Below are 22,863 nucleotides of genomic sequence, written 5' to 3' on the forward strand. Positions count from 1 at the left end.
GTGAGCTGTGGATCGAGGAGGATGCCCAAGTTGCGAACCCTCTTTGAGGGGGTCAGTGATTCTCCCCCTAGGGTAATGGACGGACAGATGGAATTGTCCTTGGGAGGACAAGACCCACAGCCACTCCGTCTTGTCTGGGTTGAGTTTGAGTTTCTCAACCAGCGGAAAGGTTGATGGTATGCCTATCTAGGTAAATTAACCAATAAATCTTAATCAGGTTCAATTAGATTAAACGTAAGAACTGTAGAAAACACAAATGTGTTTAAAGCCAAATACAGTAAGGAAAAACACAAAGGGGAAATGAAAAATCCTGTGGAATTATTTCCATATAAGCACGTCCATTGAAAAGTGACGTGGGAAGAAAGGCATTTCCATCTTCTGGAAACCTGCTCTCTCCCTTCTCACAGACAGATGTGAATGGAGACAAGAGAGGAGATCGCGATCCGCCCTCTGGCCTTTGGGGACTGCCAAGACCAATATTAGGGATGGGAAGATGGTAGAGTTTCCTAGGGAAGGATGGAAAAGGGTCCCCACCCTGTCTGCTACAATATTTTCCCCGTCGTTCTTCTAAGAAGCCGAAGGGTGGATAGGAAAGAACTGGAAAACTAACTTTTAGGGGAGGCTCAAGATTTCCCAACAATAGCAAATTATACTATGTTTGGGATCCTGGACAATTCGGTTTCTTTGTACTGGGTGTGGCATCTCTATAAAATGAGGGAAATGTAATTGTCATGTTTTAAAAATAAAAAAAGGCATTTGGACAGTTACCAGATTTGAGAGGCCTGGCCATATGTTCTATGTACAGTTACCAGATTTGGACAATTTTTTTAAAGCTGTTAAGATTAGATTAGATTAGATTTATTGGATTTATATGCCGCCCCTCTCCGCAAACTCGGGGCGGCTCACAACAAAGTAAAACCAATACATAATAACAAATCCAATACCCACCAATCCAATTACAACGTTAAGCTAAAAAAATTCATAAAAAACAACCCCAGAATATTAAAAAACAAGCACACAATCAATCTAACACCAAAACAACATGGGCAAGGGGGAGATGTTTCAGTTCCCCCATGCCTGACGGCAGAAGTGGGTTTTAAGGAGTTTGCGAAAGGCAAGGCAGATACATACAAGGAGTTGCAATCTTGTCTCCCCTACATTATCCTACTATTTAATGTCACTTTTTTCATCTCAAAGCTCAAATCTGATCTCTTCTAAATTTTTATGCTCCCCAGAGTCACCTTATAGGGGAGATGGGTGGCACATAAATTAAACCAACCAAGCCAACAAACAAATAAAATCTATACAGGTTTGTTTTCCTTTTCAACTATTACAAGCTTGCATTTTAAAAACAAATATGTGTTAGCATATTTATGTTGTACTGTAGAGCCCCATGATCATAGTTCCCTCTAAGCTGAGCAGTGAGCAATCGCTCACTTAAAAATCATCATCAACTCAGAGTTTTCCAAACCTGTCCAGAAGCCGAGAGGGAAAGAGTGAGAGGGAAGGAGAGAGAGAGGAAGAGAGGAAGAGAGAGAAACAGATAGAAAAAAGAGAGGAAGGAAAAGAGAAAGAAAAAGAATGGGAGTAAGGAAGAGAGAAAGAAAATCAAAATCTAGTTTGAAACTAGCTCAACTATTTAAGTGGCATTTTGATATTGATAGAGTTGCCCTATTATGAGCTCACTGTTATAGACACACAGTACAGTATTTTATTTTGAAATTCTCTGAGGCAAAACAGGGTGGGTTTTTTATTTATTTGTTTGTTTGTTTGTTTGTTTGTTTATTTATTATTTCTGTGCCGCCCAGTCCCGAAGGGACTGCCGCTCAGACACTATACTTTTCCGCCCCCCCAAAAAAAAATTAGAGGGAACACTGCCTATGATAATCAATTTGAAATTAATCAAAGGATAATAAAAATGGATTGAGGAGAGCCATTAAACTGCAGACAAAATTAAATTTGCAGGATCTATCAGAGTTATGTGCAATTTGCTGCCAACTTTAGAAATGCTGTTTTTCAGTTCTGGATTTCATAACAATTGGTCAAATGAACTGGCATCCTGATATATCAATAGATCATATCCTGATAGCATCATTTCCTGCCCTTGCTCCATATTTCTAGGTACTTATCAACAGCAATGTCTAATACGTTAATGATTTCGGGACTGGGCAAATATAACAAAATAGGAGAAAAAGAGAAGTAGGAACTGAGGATGTGGTTACCATTCTGGTTTCCATCGAGTCTTTAGAAGAACGTTTTCCTTGGCCCTGGGAGAAAGGGAAATTAAAATATTACAAAATGTGGTAAATCCTGCAACAGTGGTTAACACAGCTGGAAGGGGCCTTGGAGGTCTCCTAGTTCAATCCCCTCTGGAGCAGGAAAACCTATATGCCAGTAATTTCACACAAATACTTGTTAAATGTTCTAAGAAATTTCTCATTGGTTCTAGATTGGTTCTCTGCTTGATCAGTTTCCATCTGTTGTTTCTTGTTCTGCCTTTAGATGCTAGTAGCGTGCCTCTTAAATAGAAACATAGAAACATAGAAGACTGACGGCAGAAAAAGACCTCATGGTCCATCTAGTCTGCCCTTATAGTATTTCCTGTGTTTTATCTTAGGATGGATCTATGTTTATCCCAGGCATGTTTCAATTCAGTTACTGTGGATTTACCAACCACGTCTGCTTGAAGTTTGTTCCAAGGATCTACTACTCTTTCAGTCAAATAATATTTTCTCATGTTGCCTTTGATCTTGCCCCCAACTGACTTAAGATTGTGTCCCCTTGTTCTTGTGTTCACTTTCCTATTAAAAACACTTCCCTCCTGGACCTTATTTAACCCTTTAACATATTTAAATGTTTCGATCATGTCCCCCCTTTTCCTTCTGTCCTCCAGACTATACAGATGGAGTTCATTCAGTCTTTCCTGATACGTTTTATGCTTAAGACCTTCCACCATTCTTGTAGCCCGTCTTTGGACCCGTTCAGTTTTGTCAATATCTTTTTATAGGTGAGGTCTCCAGAACTGGACACAGTATTATTCCAAATGGGGTCTCACCAGCGCTCTATATAAGGGGATCACAATCTCCCTCTTCCTGCTTGTGATACCTCTAGCTATGCAGCCAAGCATCCTACTTGCTTTTCATACTGCCCGACCACACTGCTCACCCATTTTGAGACTGTCAGAAATCACTACCCCTAAATCCTTCTCTTCTGAAGTTTTTGCTAACACAGAACTGCCAGTGCAATACTCACATTGAGGATTCCTTTCCCCCAAGTGCATTATTTTACATTTGGAAACATTAAACTGCAGTTTCCATTCCAGATATTGGAAGACTGCTGTCATGTCACACCTAGTCCTTCTTTTAATTAAACTATACATATCCAATAGTTTGTGATTTAGTGCATTGTGCAAATACAGGAAAGGAAGTACAGTTCAGGAAGCCAAGTCGTCTTAATTTGGTTGTTCAGTAAACTGTAGAGAAAGAGACTGAATCACACCCCCATACATTCTTTAGCTTCCATTGCCTACATTTAATGGTATTTGGCACAATTTATATCCAAATATCTCACCCATGATGTGTCACTTTGTGGGTTTTTTTTTTGAACTGCCATTGCATGGATTCCAATGAGCAACCTGCTGCCCAATCATTTTGCTTACCTATTTCCTAGTGAGACAATAGGTAGGGAAAGTCCCTCTGCTATGTCGAAGAGAAATAATGAATCATTCATAAAGTAATAGCTTTTCCAGACAAATAAACTGGTTTTGCCTAGCTTTCCATTTTTCCATGAAATGAGCCACATGATCGTTCTAGTCTAACAGTCCTGCAAAATAGGGAACAACAGTTTCCCCATGAAAATAAATAAATAAAACCCCATGAGTGAACTGAAAAATTGTTGGTGCTATAATGGTATAGCTTAGGCACCAAACGGTAGAAGAGATAGAAACATAGAAACATAGAAGTCTCATGGTCCATCTAGTCTATTTTCTGTATTTTATCTTAGGATGGATATATGTTTATCCCAGGCATGTTTAAATTCAGTTACTGTGGATTTATCTACCACGTCTGCTGGAAGTTTGTTCCAAGGATCTACTACTCTTTCAGGAAAATAATATATTTCTCATGTTGCTTTTGATCTTTCCCCCAACTAACTTCAGATTGTGTCACCTTGTTCTTGTGTTCATTTTCCTATTAAAAACACTTCCCTCCTGGACCTTATTGAACCCTTTAATATATTTAAATGTTTCGATCATGTCCCCCCATTCTATAATGGGCTCATACAAAATAGAATAGAATAGAATAGAATAGAATTTTATTGGGCAATTGTGATTGGACACACAAGGAATTTGTCTTGGTGCATATGCTCTCAGCGTACATAAAATAAAATATACATTTGTCAAGAATCATGTGGTACGACACTTAATGATTGTCATAGGGGTCAAATAAGCAATAAAGAAGCAATATTAATTAAAATCTTAGGATATAAGCAACAAGTTACAGTCATACAGTCAACATGGGAGGAAATGGGTGATAGGAATGATGAGAAAAACTAGCAGAATAGAAGTGCAGATTTAGTAGAAAGTCTGCCAGTGTTGACGGAATTATTTGTTTAGTAGAGTGATGGCGTTCGGGGGAAAAACTGTTCTTGTGTCTAGTTATATATATATATATATATATATATATATATATATATATATATATATTTGTTTTCGTAAATTTTCACGGGTATATGTATGTAGATTGTTCTGAGTTCGGGTTTTGCCCTGTGTAATGTTTTGCATGTCTATGCGACGTTTCGGCGAAATCACATTCACCATCATCAGGCTGGAGTTCCAATCTTTGTGTTTTTGCAAATGAATATTAGCAACTGACATTTCTTCTTAGCATGTAGTGTGGGGGTGGAGATTTGCTTTGAATGTAGCAAATAGATTGGGTGACTATGCTTCCGTGATCTGATTGGTTGGTGTAATCATGGTTATAGAAGGAATGGCATGAAGATTATGAAGTGTTTTGTTTAAGTCTGATTTCCAAATATAAAATTCTAAAATCATAATAATTAAAGGATTGACATATTGATTATAATGAAGTGTTTATTTTGTTTAAGGCTGGTTTCCAAATCTCTGGCAGGCGCGAGGTATCATCCCTTTTATTTAAACAAAAGGATCTCTTTTCAATTTCGATAGCTTCTAGAGAGATTCTTTTATATAAATTCTCTGTTTTGTGGAGTAATTTAGTTTTTTCAAAGTCAATTTCGTGCCCTGTTCTTTTAATGTGCTGGACAAGGGAGGAGGTCTTCTCCTGTTTCTTGACTGCATTCATATGTTCTGCCATGCGCTGGCTCACTCTTCGGTTAGTTTGTCCAATGTATGTGGCTGCACATGTTTTGCAAGGGATTTCATAGATTCCTTGGTATTCTAATTGGATTTTATCTTTGGGGCTCCTTAGGATATTAGATATTTTTTGGTTAGTGCAAAATGAGGTTTTGATGTTATGTTTTTGTAGAATTTTACTAATTTTATCCGTGGTGCCTTTGATGTAAGGAAGGATGGTGGTGCCATTGTCCTGTTCTTGATCTTGTTTTTTGGGGGGTGTCTCTTTATTGATTAGGTTTGTTATTGTTTTCTCTTTGAATCCATTAGAAATTAGTACATCTTTGAGTTTGTTCAATTCAGTTTTTAAGTGCTCATGGTCAGCTAAGCGTTTGGTTCTGGTGATGAGAGTTTTGGCCACTGAGGTGATTTGTGCGGGGTGGTGGTGTGAGTGTGCATTTAGATAACGGTTGGTATGGGTTTTCTTTTGGTAGATAGTATGTCCTAGGCTGCCATTGGGTTTTTTATAGACCAGTACATCTAGAAAGGGAAGTTGATCATTGATTTCTGTTTCCATAGTAAACTGTATTTTGGGGTGTAGGCTGTTGAGATGAGTGAGGAAATTGTCTAGTTTTTCTTTACCATGTGGCCAAATTACAAAGGTATCATCAACATATCTCAGCCAAAGTTTGGGTTTGTATTTGGCTTGCTCTAAAGCATTATTTTCGAAATATTCCATATAGAGGTTGGCTATGACAGGTGATAGAGGTGATCCCATGGGGGCTCCCTCTATTTGTTTATATCTTTGTTCATTATAGATGAAGTATGTATTGGTCAGGCAGAACCAAACGCTTAGCTGACCATGAGCACTTAAAAACTGAATTGAACAAACTCAAAGATGTACTAATTTCTAATGGATTCAAAGAGAAAACAATAACAAACCTAATCAATAAAGAGACACCCCCCAAAAAACAAGATCAAGAACAGGACAATGGCACCACCATCCTTCCTTACATCAAAGGCACCACGGATAAAATTAGTAAAATTCTACAAAAACATAACATCAAAACCTCATTTTGCACTAACCAAAAAATATCTAATATCCTAAGGAGCCCCAAAGATAAAATCCAATTAGAATACCAAGGAATCTATGAAATCCCTTGCAAAACATGTGCAGCCACATACATTGGACAAACTAACCGAAGAGTGAGCCAGCGCATGGCAGAACATATGAATGCAGTCAAGAAACAGGAGAAGACCTCCTCCCTTGTCCAGCACATTAAAAGAACAGGGCACGAAATTGACTTTGAAAAAACTAAATTACTCCACAAAACAGAGAATTTATATAAAAGAATCTCTCTAGAAGCTATCGAAATTGAAAAGAGATCCTTTTGTTTAAATAAAAGGGATGATACCTCGCGCCTGCCAGAGATTTGGAAACCAGCCTTAAACAAAATAAACACTTCATTATAATCAATATGTCAATCCTTTAATTATTATGATTTTAGAATTTTATATTTGGAAATCAGACTTAAACAAAACACTTCATAATCTTCATGCCATTCCTTCTATAACCATGATTACACCAACCAATCAGATCACGGAAGCATAGTCACCCAATCTATTTGCTACATTCAAAGCAAATCTCCACCCCCACACTACATGCTAAGAAGAAATGTCAGTTGCTAATATTCATTTGCAAAAACACAAAGATTGGAACTCCAGCCTGATGATGGTGAATGTGATTTCGCCGAAACGTCGCATAGACATGCAAAACATTACACAGGGCAAAACCCGAACTCAGAACAATCTACATACATATACCCGTGAAAATTTACGAAAACAAATATATATATATATATATATATATATATATATATATATATATATATATATATATATATATATCAATTCTTTGTTGATGCAATGTTCTCTTGCAAATGTGCACCAAATTGTCACAATATTTTGATGAGGAGTGCTCTTCAGTGAATGACTCGGCAAATCTGGAATTGCTGACTCAAGAAAAGTATATATTTTTGAAGCAAAAAATGGGGCATAAGGGAACAAGCAGCCCAGAAATCTACCTAGCCATTACTTCAAACAAAATACCAGATAATCATTTCAACTTTACCAGGCCAACTGAGGCAATGACTTCTGAGGTTAGAAATAGACAAGGGCTAAGATTCTGACTGAATTTTAAATGTTTAGCGTACAGACAAAAGTTTCACTTAAATTCTTGCCCAACACAAAGTTCTGGTTAGCACCAGATGACAAACAAAACATAACAAAACCCCAAGTCAAAACAGTGAGCCTCACTTTGCGAGACGTCTTAGTGCCACATTTTTTCGCTGTCTCTTCAGCTCCATCCTTTCTGATTGTTTCTAAAATAAACAGTTTATATAATTTACAGACAGACATCAAAAATATTTTGTACATGAAAACAAAACTTGCAAAAATGGCAACAACCTATCTAAACAAAAAAATTGTGTGAAAGTAGGCATTGTTGGTTAATTGGAAAATTTTATAATCTCAGTCTTTAGCCAAAAGGATTCATTTATGTATCCTAAAAAGTCAGAATGGTTCCTACACACAGGCATCCCAAATTATTAGATTCATGCAGCTATTGAAATGTGCACATTGAAGCAATATGACAAGCAAAAATAAAACCTAAAACTCATCAGGGGAGTGAATTATTTATAAATAAATATTGTAGTCCAGAGGTTGAAGGGATTTGGGTGACCTTGTTTAGTTTCAAGTTTCAAGTTTTATTGGATTTATATGCCGCCCCTCTCCGAAAACTCGGGCGGCTAACAGCAATCATAGACAATATACAATAATAATCCAATACTAAAAGCAAATTAAAACCCCTTAATATAGAAAACCAAACACACATACAAACATGCCATGCATACCATTGTAACGGCCTAATTCCCCCATGCCTGGCAGCAGAGGTGGGTTTTAAGTAGCTTACGAAAGGCAAGGAGGGTGGGGGCTATTCTAATCTCTGGGGGGAACTGGTTCCAGAGGGCCGGGGCCGCCACAGAGAAGGCTCTTCCCCTGAGTCCCGCCAAGCGACATTGTTTAGTTGACGGGACCCGGAGAAGGCCCATGTTTAAAATTTACATGATGCATTTATGACTCTTCATGAAAGAAAACAGAAACTTTTAAAATTATTTATTTGTAAAATTTATATGCGGCCCAACTCCACTTGGACTCTGGATGACTTACACTAATTTTTTTAATATTTGAAAAATCTTTGCTTATGTCCCCCAAAGGCAGCATCCAATAGCAATGCAAAAGTAGTTGATAATCTAAGGCAACTTTGGTAACTTTAAGACTCGTAGACTTCAACTCTCAGAATTGTTTATGTTTCTAACTTTGCTTTAAAAAAAGAAAATCCAAGAGTAGAACAGAAACACGCATTCTATTAAAACGTCTAAAATCAAATAGTGTGCGTAAATTTATTTTTAAAAGGCAATTCAATTCCCATGTTTTTCACGTGAATGCAAAAAACTGTGCATGAAGTGATACCATTTATATGGTAAAAGTTCTGTGTCCAATATAACAGATAAAAGTGAGTTTTGGAAGAATAAATAAACTGAAAATACAGCTTTCTGAAATAAATGACTGAGAGCATTCATCCTTGTCCTTTGTAATGAAGGACATGGGGTTACTGTAAAGCAGGGGTCCCCAAATTTTTTACACAGGGGCCAGTTCACTGTCCCTCGGACTGTTGGAGGGCCGGACTATTAAAAAAACCTATGAACAAATATCTATGCACACTGCGCATACCTTGTTTTAAAGTAAAAAACAAAATGGGAACATACTATTTAGAGGGGGGAGAAGGTCTGAAATTCGTATATGTTTATGTTTTGTTTTTAATTTTCTTTTGTTGACATCAGATTGGCTATAGAAGGTTTTCTTGGCTTATGCAAAATGTATAAAGAAAGAAGGAAGCACTTTGGCATAATGGTTAATAAGTTAGAAATATAATTGGTGTTGCACTTTTTGAAGGAACATTAGGGAGGGAATTTAATTAAAAGAAAATGAATGTAACTGGATGACAAAATTAGGGGGAAAAAACTTTTGCAACTTTTTTGATGACTGATATTAGTTACTAACAAAATACCACATTTTATTCATGGAAAATTAGATGGTACACTGTGTTGTTTGAATGTATGTTGAGAGAAAAATTTAAAAAAAATTACTCCCCCCCAAAACAGTCCTTCCTTCCTCTTTCCCTCCATTCATTTCATCCTTCCTTCCTTCATTTCTTCCTTGTTCCCTCCATTTCTCCTTCCGTCCTTCCCTCCTTCATTCCTCTCCACTTCTCCTTCCCTCCCTCTCTTTCCCTTTTCTCTCTCTTTTCCCTGTGCTCTTGTCACTCACCGGCGGGCCGGATAAATGGCCTCAGTGGGCTGCATGTGGCCCACCGGCCATAGTTTGGGGACCGCTGCTGTAAGGAGAGTCCATGAAACCATTATAAAATATATTCGATGAATATATTTTATTCCTTTGTGAGATTTTGCAGAGGGGGAACAAGAGATGACATATTTGCTGCGTGCAAATATTGTGACTTACGTATCTAATGGATGATACCTGCAATACCTGGGCAATGCTGACTGTGACTTAATGACCATTTTTCACACTTACAATTGTTGCAGCATTCCCATGGTCACACACAATCAAAATTCAGGTGCTTGGCAAGGGCGGCATATAAATCCGATTAATAAATAAATAAATAACTGACTCATATTTATGTTGGTTGCCGTGTCCCGAGTTCACAGCATCCCCTTTTGTGACCTTGTAACAAGCAAAGCCAAAGGGGAAGCCAGATTCACTTAACAACCGTGTTGCTAACTTAGTTGCAATGATAAACTAGAAAGTTTAGAACTACGACGCCTTAAACAAGATCTAAGTATTGCCCACAAGATCATATGCTGCAACATCCTGCCTATCGGTGACTACTTCAGCTTCAACCACAACAACACAAGAGCACACAACAGATTTAAACTTAATATTAACTGCTCCAAACTTGACTGTAAAAAATATGACTTCAGTAGCATGGAACTCATTACCGGACTCCATAGTGTCATCCCCAAACCCCCAACACTTTATCCTTAGATTATCTACGTTGACCTATCCAGATTCCTAAGAGGTCAGTAAGGGGCAAGTACAAGTGCACTAGAGTGCCTTCCGTCCCCTGTCCTGTTGCTCTCCTATATCTCCTATACCTTTCTTCTATTCCTATGTCTCTCCTTCTATTCTTTCATTGATATGTTCTATTACTATATCTTCTTTTCTATTATTTCTTAGATATATTTTACTATGAGTATCTCCTCTATAACCTTCATCATGTATTTTACTATGTGTATATAGAGATATATAGCCACTAAAACCCTCATTGTGTATTGGACAAAATAAATAAATAAAATAAATAAATAGATTTACTTAACAACTCTGGCAAAAAAAAAAGGTCGTAAAATGGACCAAAACTCACTGTCTTGCTTAGCAATGGAAATTTCGGACTGAATTGTGGTCATAAATGAAGGATGTATCTCAAAACCAAGCAAACTGTGTCGTATAAATCCAATTAATGACAGAAAATGCCTCTGGGGTGTACACATAATGTATGTTTTAGATACATATACCTGTTACATCTGCATTCAAATGGGGCATCTGCTGTGACCCTGTGTTTTCTTCGAGCATCCTATTTTTATCCATGTAAGCCCCCGTAAGCTTCCTCTGCAAGACAATAGTTCTATTTCTTAAATTTCCGTTGAAGGAAGACGTAACAATCTTATTTGCCTAACTGACAACAAAAGGTATTGCTCAATTCACTGCACGATACCCTGTGATGCGTGAATTTGGTTAACCCACAGGTTAAATGTACCAGAACTGAAAATCTTGCTGTAAAAGTGAAAGTAACGAGGGAATTTAAAAACTGTTAGAACAACCGCAAGAGAGTAATAGGTAGGTTTCTCTACCAGTTTTCTAAGGGCTTAATCATCATCACTTTCTCATATCACCTTGGCCATTGTATGAGAAATGAGAAAGATACGTATTTTCCGTTAAGAAATTTAAAATGTGCTTTCCCTAACAGTTCCCTGCAGGAGAAATTTCCCCTTTCAGAGAGGACTCCACCTTCATTCATCTACAGAAAATCATATATATATATATAAACATGTGACATATATATATATATATATATATATCCTAGTCTCCCTTAATTTTCAAATTCAGCTTAAACATGTGACATATATATATAATATATATATATTATATATATTATATATATAATTATTTTTTATTATTAAATTTATTATTAAATTTATTATTAAATTATATATATAATTATAATTATATATAATTATTTATTAGATTTGTATAAATAATTTTATATATACAGTATATATATGTGTGTGTGTGTGTGTGTGTGTCACATGGTTTTTTTTTTCTGAATTTGAAAATTAAGGGAGACTAGGATAGATCTATTTCGGCCTTATTTTGGCCTCATCAGCTAGCCATACCCTCACTGGGACTTGAACCTGCAACCTTTGCCTTGTAAGGCAGAAAATTATCCTCTAGGCTACAGTATCCAATCCCTTCAGCTCTGCACCAGGGAAGGGTTACATATTTTTGTGTCGAATCACCCTGGTGTATTGAAGGAACATCACAGCTCCTTATTTGCCTCTCAGCAATAAATAATTATTCATTAGATTTGTATAAATAATATAATATAGTTGTCGGCTATAAATAAAAAATTAACTGCCTTGTAATGGTCCTGGGTTGGACCTAGAGGCAAAAAGGAGCTGTGACGTTCCTTCAATATACCAGGGTGATCCGACATAAAAAAAACCCCATATATATATATATATGTAGATTGTTCTGAGTTTGGGTTTTGCTCATTGACAATGTAGCACAAATGAGTCAGTCTCTGTCAATGTGACTGATTTGTGTCAGCATAAAGCTAATCCTTTAAATCTATCTGGGGGGAATTTGTGTGTGTGTGTGTTTGTGTGTGTTTGTGTTTGTGCACGCACATGTAGATATTTGACTGAAACCAGAGGGTTTTTTTCTGGGTAAAAATAACTAAATTGGGATACATTTTTCCCTGAGCAAAAACAGGTACATTTTTACCTAGGCCTTCTGATTAAGTTAGAGGGTGGGTTTTCTTCATTTTGGAAAGAGATTGCTGTTATGGCCTACATAGAAACATAGAAACATAGAAGTCTGACGGCAGAAAAAGACCTCATGGTCCATCTCGTCTGCCCTTATACTATTTCCTGTATTTTATCTTAGGATGGATCTATGTTTATCCCAGGCATGTTTACATTCAGTTACTGTGGATTTACCAACCACGTCTGCTGGAAGTTTGTTCCAAGCATCTACTACTCTTTCGGCAAAATAATATTTTCTCATGTTGCTTTTGATCTTTCCCCCAACTAACTTCAGATTGTGTCCCCTTGTTCTTGTGTTCACTTTCCTATTAAAAACACTTCCCTCCTGAACCTTATTTAACCCTTTGACATATTTAAATGTTTCTATCCTGTCCCCCCTTTCCCTTCTGTCCTCCAGACTATGCAGATGGAGTTCATGAAGTCATAGAAACATAGAAGACTGACGGCAGAAAAAGACCTCCTGGTCCATCTAGTCTGCCCTTATACTATTTCCTGTATTTTATCTTAGGATGGATCTATGTTTATCCCAGGCATGTTTAAATTCAGTTACTGTGGATTTATCCACCACCTCTGCTAGAAGTTTGTTCCAAGGATCTACTACTCTTTCAGTAAAATAATATTTTCTCATGTTGCTTTTGATCTTTCCCCCAACTAACTTCAGATTGTGTCCCCTTGTTCTTGTGTTCACTTTCCTATTAAAAACACTTCCCTCCTGGACCTTATTTAACCCTTTGACATATTTAAATGTTTCGATCATGTCCCCCCTATACTCCACAGGTAGAGTATAAAAATAAGAGTCATATCCTGCTCTAAGGGAGGAGGGATAGTAATTGGCAAATTTCATCTTTTTCCTACGGGACAATATGCTTTTTACAGAAGTTACCAGAAACTCTTTTCCACTTCACAAGAAGTCAAATATTAACTTTTCCCCATAGCTGACAAATTATTTATTTACTAGATTGTTAAGGCACCTTTCAGATGCAAACAGCATCACCTCTACCCATGTTTTCTCACCAAGAAAAAGCCTTGAGGTAACAATTGAAGAGAGCATCTGTAGCTCAGGACTGAACTGTGGATTCCTTGGTGCTCTCTGGGCTATTGTTTGTTTGTTTGTTTGTTTGTTTGTGGATGTTTTATTGCCCAACTAATACATTTAAATCTCCATCTTTCCAATGATATTCATACACCATATTGGCTCTCCCCAAGTTTTAATCTATGGGTCTTTGCTCTATGTGTGTAGCTGTGGATTTCTTGGTGCTCTCTGGGCTATTGTCTGTTTGTTTGTGGATGTTTTATTGCCCAACTAGATTGATTAATACATTTAAATCTCGATCTTTCCAATAATATCCATACACCATATTGGCTCTCCCCAAGTTTTAATCTATGGGTCTTTGCTCTATGTGTGTAGCTTTAGCCTTTAAACATTCCTTCAGGTCTTCATGGAAGATGGGTTTGATCCAACTTCAATGACCCTGGTGTGTTCAATGAAAATGTGAGTAGTTCGGAGAACCGGCAAATACCACCTCTGGATGGCCTTAGAGTGGAGTGGGAATGGGATTTAGCAATATCCTTCCCGCAGGAGTAAGGAGGGAATGGGGATTTTGCAATATCCTTTCCTGCCACACCCACCAAGGTAAAAATGTTGAATTTCACCTCTGCTCATAAACCCATTTTATGACTGATGTCAGGAAAACAAAAACCCCAGGCCACCCTAATTTTTGTAGAAAATGGTTTGTGGAAAAGACAGTGTAACCTGTTCTGGTACTTTAGTGCTGTCCTCTTCTTCTTCTTCTTCATCATTATCTTCATCATCGCAGTCTAAACCTTGGTGGGAAATTTCAGTGGGGCCGTTCTCCTCCGCTAGCATCCCTATTCTTTTGCTCTCTGTTGTTACCTTCACTTTCAACACATGGAATCCAGTGGAAACAGATCCTACTTTTAGGTTCACAGGGTCACCATCAAAGAGAAGACCATCTGAACTGTCACCTTCTTTGAAGCCATGAGGTTGGTAATCAATGGGCGTGACTGCAAAGGAAGCAGGTGTGAATCCTGGAGCAACAGGTATTGTCTCTAGGACAAGATTGTGTCTGTCTGTCTGTCTGTCTGTCTGTCTGTCTGTCTGTCTGTCTGTCTGTCTGTCTATCATCCATCCCTCCATCCATCCATGAATGATGGGGCAAAGCATCTAAATAAATTCCATGGACTGTATGCACATATTTGCCCCAATAATTCATTTAAAACATGTTTACTTTATGAATCGGAGAAGTTTCTCATAATGACTTTTTATTTATTTATTTTTAATTTTATTTATTTATTAGATTTGTATGCCGCCCCTCTCCGAAGACTCGGGGCGGCTCACAACAATAATAAAAGCAATAAAACAGTGGAACAAATCTAATATTAAAAGAAAAAATATATAAAACCCCAACAATTAAAACCATACAACACATACAATACATAAAATATAAAAGCATGCGGTAGGTGTCTTAGTTCCCCCATGCCTGGCGATATAGGTGGGTCTTGAGTAATTTGCGAAAGACAAGGAGGGTAGGAGCCATTCTAATCTCCAGGGGGAGTTGATTCCAGAGGGCTGGGGCCGCCACAGAGAAGGCTCTTCCCCTGGGTTCCGCCAAGTGACATTGTTTGGTCGACTGGACCAGGAGGAGGCCAACTCTGTGGAACCTTATTGGCCGCTGGGATTCATGCCATAGAAGGCGGTTCCGGAGGTATTCCGGAGGTCCAATGCCATGTAGGGCTTTAAAGGTCATTACCAACACTTTGTATTGTGACTGGAAACTAATCAGCAGCCAGTGCAGGCCACGTAGTGTTGTAGAAACGTGGGCGAATTATGTTTATATTAATAAACATAATGTTATGGACAGAGATTATCTTGTCTAGAAAATACAACAGTGAAGGAAAAGAGGAAGCAGAGGAAGGAGAAAAATGTAAATCCTTGTTCCTGGAGAGAGCACTGGAATGCAAACAACTGGGAGAGAAAATGATGATAATAATAATAATAATAATAATTTATAGTAATTTATTCGATTTGTATGCCGCCCCTCTCTGGAGACTTGCGGTGACTACAGTCCTGAGCTATGATTTTCAATGAAAGAGAGAGGAGGGAGGGAGGGAGAGGGGGAGAGAAAGAGAGAAAGAGAACAAGGATCTGGTCTCTGCTTTATAATTGATTCCTGATTCCACATTTAGTTCTAGTTAGGTGACAAGCCCCCAGTCCTTCATTGGCAACTCCAATGTCATTTCAATGGCAACTTCTACATCTCTGGGTTGGGTTTTGTCCTAAGTGTTGGTTATGACCTATAAAGCCCTTCATGACATCGGACCAGAATATCTCCGGGACCACCTTCTGCCGCACGAATCCCAGCAACCGGTTAGGTCCCACAGAGTTGGCCTTCTCCGGGTCCCGTCGACTAAACAATGTCGTTTGGCGGGACCCAGGAGAAGAGCCTTCTCTGTGGCGGCCCTGACCCTCTGGAACCAGCTCCCCCCGGAGATCAGAACTGCCCCCACCCTCCTTGCCTTTCGTAAAGTTCTTAAGACCCATCTCTGCCATCAGGCATGGGGGAACTGAGACATCTCCCCCGGGCCTATACAGTTTATACATGGTATGTTTGTGTGTATGCTTGCTTTTAATAATGGGGGTTTTAGTGCTTTTTAAATTATTAGATTTGTTCTTACATTGTCTTTGTTATTGTTGTGAGCCACCCCTAGTCTACGGAGAGGGGCGGCATACAAATCTAATAAATAATAATAATAATAATAATAATAATAATAATAATAATAATAATAATTGGAAGCCGGAACAGATAGGAAATCTTGCCACTTACCATCTTTGTAATAGAACAATTTCATGGTCAAAGTAATATCATTAGGAAGGGGTCCAAGATGTTGCATCAATATATATAATTTGCGGATCAGTAGAATACTGGCTTTTTGAATTTCTTTGCTGTTTGTTCCATTGCGAAAGCTGACTTGAGAACTACCAGGAAAAAAAACACATATGTTAAAAATGATCTTAACTGATGTGGCTTAAACCAAGAATGCACATGCAGCCTAGAGGCATGGATTCTGTAAATCCTAGAGCAGAGGTCTCCAAACTAGGCAACTTTAAGACTTGTGGACTTCAACTCCCAGAATTCTCCAGCCTGGCTTCCCTGAATGGAATGGGGCTAAGAATTTGGATTCTTTTTGCATATTGGGGGAAATAAGAATTGTTAAGAGCTAAATGACTGCCTTAAACTTTAATTGCTTATTTATTTTATTTTTTATATTTTATTTTATTTATAGGCTAAACATTTAATAGTATACTGAGCTGTGTCTTCTTTTGCTTTCTTTTAAAGAGCAATGTACTTATTTAATATAGGTAGTCCTTGATTAATCCTGGGCCTAGAAAGCCTAGAACTAAGACGCCTTAAACAAGATCTAAGTATTGCCCACAAGATCATATGCTGCAACGTCCTGCCTGTCGGCGACTACTTCAGCTTCAACCACAACAACACAAGAGCACACAACAGATTTAAACTTAATATTAACCGCTCAAAACTTGACTGTAAAAAATATGACTTCAGTAACTGAGTTGTCGAAGCGTGGAACTCATTACTGGACTCCATAGTGTCATCCCCAAACCCCCAACACTTTACCCTTAGATTATCTACGGTTGACCTATCCAGATTTATTTATTTACTTACTTACTTACTTACTTACTTACTTACTTACTTACTTACTTACTTACTTACTTACTCGATTTTTATGCTGCCCTTCTCCTTAGACTCAGGGCGGCTTACAACATGTTAGCAATAGCACTTTTTAACAGAGACAGCCTATTGCCCCCACAATCCGGGTCCTCATTTTACCCACCTCAGAAGGAAGGAAGGCTGAGTCAACCTTGAGCCGGTGATGACATTTGAACCGCTGACCTAAGATTCCTAAGAGGTCAGTAAGGGGCGAGTACAAGTGCACTAGAGTCCCTTCCGTCCCCTGTCCTATTGCTCTCCTATATCTCCTATACCTTTCCTCTATTCCTATATCTCTTCTTCTATTCTTTCATTGATATGTTCTATTACTATATCTTCTTTTCTATTCTTTCTTAGATATATTTTACTATGAGTATCTCCTCTATAACCTTCATCATGTATTTTACTATGTGTATATAGATATATACCCACTAAAACCCTCATTGTGTATTAGACAAAATAAATAAATAAATAACTAAATAATTTGAAAGGTGTATCATTGGGTCCCCATTCCCTTCATTTCCCTAGGAGTACAATGAAAGAATTGTGATTGTAATTAATTGTGAAATTAAATGATACTGCCTGACTCGCAACTTTGCGAGTATTCATCAGAATAATCTGCTCACAAAAGGGATAATTTAGAGACATTAATAGAACCAAACTAATGACTTCACGGGACACTAAATGGTTAAACCATCCTAAAAATGGGAACAAGAAGGCACGTGGACTAAATCTGAGCAAAATGTCCCGTCCAAAAGTATTTTGGTCACTAAATAAAGTCGCTGTGAGCCCAATGCTAAATACCTAAACCAACACTACATTGACCCAATGCCAGATGGACTCCCTACTGAAAAAGACTTGTTAGAGACTGCTAGAGTATCCAGATGGATTTTGCCACAAATAGCATGATACATTAATTAAGTCAGAGTAAGTCAGATGTCTATATTCCACAACTAAGACATTTGTTAGAATTGGGGTACCACTTCTCAGTTGCAGCGTAAGTCAAAAGAGTAAAAACGAAACACAGCATTAGGACAAATATAGAGCACCCACTGACTCATTTTACTGGAAGGACAGGACAAAGCGGCAGAGTCCTTTTTATAATTTCAATAAGATAAATAGGGTCACGGAGGCATATTAGTGGTTGGCAATTGTCTAGAGTTACAAACTGGGTCATTAACAGTGAATTGATACTATGATGCACCAGGGCACATCTCCAAACACACAGAAAGATGATGAATACTCCTTTGTTGGGCTATTGAACTTATGTCTCTGTGTGACCCCTCTAAAAAAAAAAGAAATGGGGCATTAATTCCCATTAGACAGAATGGGCCCAGCTTCTTCAACTACTTCAGCTTCAACCACAACAACACAAGAGCTCACAACAGGTTTAAACTTAATATTAACCGCTCCAAACTTGACTGTAAAAAATATGACTTCAGTAACCGAGTTGTCGAAGCGTGGAACTCATTACCGGACTCCATAGTGTCAACCCCAAACCCCCAACACTTTACCCTTAGATTATCTACGGTTGACCTATCCAGATTCTTAAGAGGTCAGTAAGGGGTGAGTACAAATGCACTAGAGTGCCTTCCATCCCCTGTCCTATTGCTCTCCTATACCTTTCTTCTATTCCTATCTCTCTTCTTCTATTCTTTCATTGATATGTTCTATACTTTAACTTCTTTTCTATTATTTCTTAGATATATTTTACTATGAGTATCTCCTCTATAACCTTCATCATGTATTTTACTATGTGTATATAGATATATACCCACTAAAACCCTCATTGTGTATTGGACAAAATAAATAAATAAATAAATAAAATAAATAAAAAGGGGAGGAAAAAGGCTGGACGGTAGGTACAACTAGAGTTCCTCCCGGTTTGACCAGTTCACCCAAACTGGTAGCAAACTACTGATGATGTCACAATGACATCACGGAATTGGTTCAATTGGTGCTGGTCCTTGAAGGCTGCCATCTTTTTTAAAAAAAAATTTAAATGGGATTCTTTTCCGGGTTGTATTTCCTTCTGTACATGCGCAGAAGCTAAGTTTCCAGCACTGCATATGCATCACCATCTTGTTTTCAGGGATTTAAAATTTTTATTTTATTTTATTTTTTGTTATTGAGCAAGTGCAGTATGAATGGCCATGCGGCATGGGAGGAAGCAAACTGGTAACGAGTTATGTTCGAACCCAACCCTAGAGACTACATTTACACAATGAAAATATTAAAAATTAAAGAAATCAGAATTGGCATTCCTCACAACAATTTCCGCTGGTGAGATATTTAATACAAAGTGTCTGTTGTTTCCAGAAATTAAAGAATGAAAAAGTTACCTAGCAAAGTCCATCTGAGGTCCATTTTTTGAGTATTTGAACTTGAACTGATAGAATTCGGTCAAGCACTAAGGATGGAACAGGAAACAGAAATTGAACTTGTTTTCCTTTTTTTTTAAAAAAAAGAGAAAACTAAAAGTATTTATTCAATGTACAAATACAGATTTAAATTCAATCAATGATCCTATTATTGTTATTCAGAAAAGTTTACAGTTCTTTCCGTCAATTAAAAAAATATAGCAGCATGACAGGAAAAAACACAACATAATAAGCACAGAGACAGGCCTTAAAGGCATTGAATAGGAAATAATTTAATATCATTGCTATAGCATAAATTTAATATCAAACTTTCTGTTAGCTTATTAATTATCAGAATAACAGAGTTGGAAGGGATGTTGATTGCTTGCTTGCTTGCTTGCTTGATTGATTGATTGATTGATTGATTGCATATATATGCCGCTTACTCCGAAATGGATGTTTAGATGTTAGAGATCATCTAGTCCAGGCTTATTCAGGAGACCCTATCCCATTTCAGACAAATGGCTGTCCAGTCTTTTCTTTAAAACCTCTAGTGACGAAACACCCACAACTGTCAGGAAATTTCTCCTTAGGTTGAGTCCCTCCTTGTCTGGAGGCTGTTGGGGTCTGGATGGGTGTCAACAGACTCAAGCTCAACCCGGATAAGACGGAGTGGCTGTGGGTTCTGCCTCCCAAGGACAATCCCATCTGTGCATCCATAACCCTGGGGGGGGAATTATTGACCCCCTCAGAGAGGGTACGCAACTTGGGCGTCCTCCTCGATCCACAGCTTACATTAGAACAACATCTTTCAGCTGTGGCGAGGGGGGCGTTTGCCCAGGTTCGCCTGGTGCACCAGCTGCGGCCCTATCTGGATCAGGACTCACTGCTCACAGTCACTCATGCCCTCATCACCTCGAGATTCGACTACTGTAATGCTCTCTACATGGGGCTACCTTTGAAAAATGTTTGGAAACTTCAGATCGTGCAGAATGCAGCTGCAAGAGCAATCATGGTAGTATGCCCATGTTACACCAACACTCCGCAGTCTACATTGGTTGCCGATCAATTTCCGGTCACAATTCAAAGTTTTGGTCTTGACCTATAAAGCCCTTCATGGCATCGGACCAGAATATCTCCGGGACCGCCTTCTGCCTCACGAATCCCAGCGACCGATTAGGTCCCACAGAGTTGGCCTTCTCTGGGTCCCGTCGACCAAACAATGTTGTTTGGCGGGTCCCAGGGGAAGAGCCTTCTCTGTGGCGGCCCCGACCCTCTGGAACCAGCTCCCCCCTGAGATTAGAACAGCCCCCACCCTCCTTGCCTTTCGCAAACTCCTTAAGACCCACCTCTGTCGTCAGGCATGGGGGAACTGAAATATCTTCCCCAGGCCTATACTGTTTATGTATGGTATGCTGTGTGAATGGTTTTTTTAAATTATGTGTTTTTAGCTTTCTAATTATTGAATTTGTATTTTACACTGTTTTTCTGTTGCTGTTGTGAGCCGCCCCGAGTCTGCAGAGAGGGGCGGCATACAAATTTAATAAATAAAATAAATAAATAAAATAATAAGTTTCCTTCCATTAGAAATTTTCTGTATCTTGAGAATTAGGCAAATTTAATGCATAAAGCTAATCAAAAGTTTGGGCAAAAACATTATCTGAAGGAGGGTGGAAAAAGTGTGGTGGCCCACATTGAAGAAAGCAAAAAATAGATGTAATAATGATACTAAAGGGAATTTATATATTTCATTTGCATCATTATCAAGGCAGCTAATCAGATGAATCCTGTCTGACTTAAATATGAAATGAAAACATTCCGTCTGTACTGCTTGTGGTTTACAGTTTGTACCTCTTACCTCGGGGTCTTTGGGGTCGGTATAGATCTGTTTCAAGAAAGTAGACAAAATTAATATGGCTCTTCAGTGAATTATCATAACAAAATAAAGCCAAACCACAGCTTTGTTTGATCACAGACTGATAATCATGACTGCAGGAATGTTTCTTTTTGTCATTCTTCTTGCATCTGTAACTAGTCATATAAACAGCAAATTATAAAATGATGAGAAGAGTGTGCCTATATTTGGAGAAATTAAGTAATTTTTTCCATAAACCAAGCTCTTATCCAGAGAATTGTTCACCACCTACATAGACAACTGTGGTCAATTCATCAACCCTTCCAACCCACAAATAATTTGTTTTAAAAATCTCAAATAGCAGAAGTGTGTGGCCTCACTTAATTTCAGTGAGGGGTTTTTTGCAGAACAGAGATAACACCATCTATTTAGCTAAGATGGTGAAGTGATGCAATTTGCCTCACCAAATGATTTTCTTGTTCAATTGTTCCATTAGTGGAAGAAGGCTTTATCATTCCAATAGCAAACAGAAGAGCTAGAAGGGAAGTTAACTTTCCTAGCATTAGAACTTCATTTTTGCCTCTTTCCCCTAGTGGGAGGTATTAATACTTTGTGAATGTGTTTTCGTAGATTTTCACGGCTGCAGGTATGAAGGTCTTGGCATATTCCGGTTTCTTCCCGTGTAAGACTCAGTGATTTCTGGCGAAGTTTCGACAAGTTCCCACTCGTCATCTTCAGGCTGGTGCTTCTGTCCTTGTTCTAGGGTGAACACAGCTGTGATTTTAACCCCGTGTTCGCCCTAGAACAAGGACAGGAGCATCTGCCTGAAGATGACGAGTGGGACCTTGTCGAAACGTCGCCAGAAATCACTGAATCTTACATGGGAAGAAACCCGAATATGCCAAGACCTTCATATATATATGAAGTCCCAGTGGGTATGGCTAGCTGATGAGGCCAAAATAAGGCCGAAATAGATCTATCTTAGTCTCCCTTAATTTTCAAATTCAGCAAAAAAAAAACCAAACCATGTGACACATACAGATAGAATTGTCAGCTATCAATAAAATTAACTGCCTTGGAAATGGCCCTGGGTTGGGCCGAGTAGCAAATAAGGAGCTGTGATGTTCCTTCAATACACCAGGGTGATTCGGCACAAAAATATGTAACCCTTCCCTGGTGCAGAGCTGAAGGGATTGGATACTGTAGCCTAGAGGATAATTCTCTGCCTTACAAGACAAAGGTTGCAGGTTCAAGTCCCAGTGGGTATGGCTAGTTGATGAGGCCATCCCTTAATTTTCAAATTCAGCAAAAAAACATGTGACATATATATATATATATATATATATATATATATATATATATATATATATATATATAGTCATCTCAAATCTTATATATATATAAAATA

The 22,863-nt window shown here is 38.2% G+C and overlaps 1 protein-coding gene across 1 annotated transcript in view; it reads right to left on the bottom strand.

The window, feature by feature from the left end:
• Positions 1–318: 318 nt before the first annotated feature.
• Positions 319–22,863, bottom strand: part of HORMAD2 (HORMA domain containing 2) — a 34,376-nt gene continuing 11,831 nt past the window's right edge. The window contains 9 exon segments of the mRNA XM_070762340.1: positions 319–440; positions 443–464; positions 2,223–2,267; positions 7,625–7,689; positions 10,960–11,053; positions 14,243–14,514; positions 16,335–16,486; positions 19,583–19,650; positions 21,459–21,485. Coding sequence (XP_070618441.1) covers positions 319–440; positions 443–464; positions 2,223–2,267; positions 7,625–7,689; positions 10,960–11,053; positions 14,243–14,514; positions 16,335–16,486; positions 19,583–19,650; positions 21,459–21,485 — 867 coding nt within the window.

This window comes from Erythrolamprus reginae, chromosome 10, assembly GCF_031021105.1.
Source record: "Erythrolamprus reginae isolate rEryReg1 chromosome 10, rEryReg1.hap1, whole genome shotgun sequence".
NCBI classification, from domain to species: domain Eukaryota; kingdom Metazoa; phylum Chordata; class Lepidosauria; order Squamata; family Dipsadidae; genus Erythrolamprus; species Erythrolamprus reginae.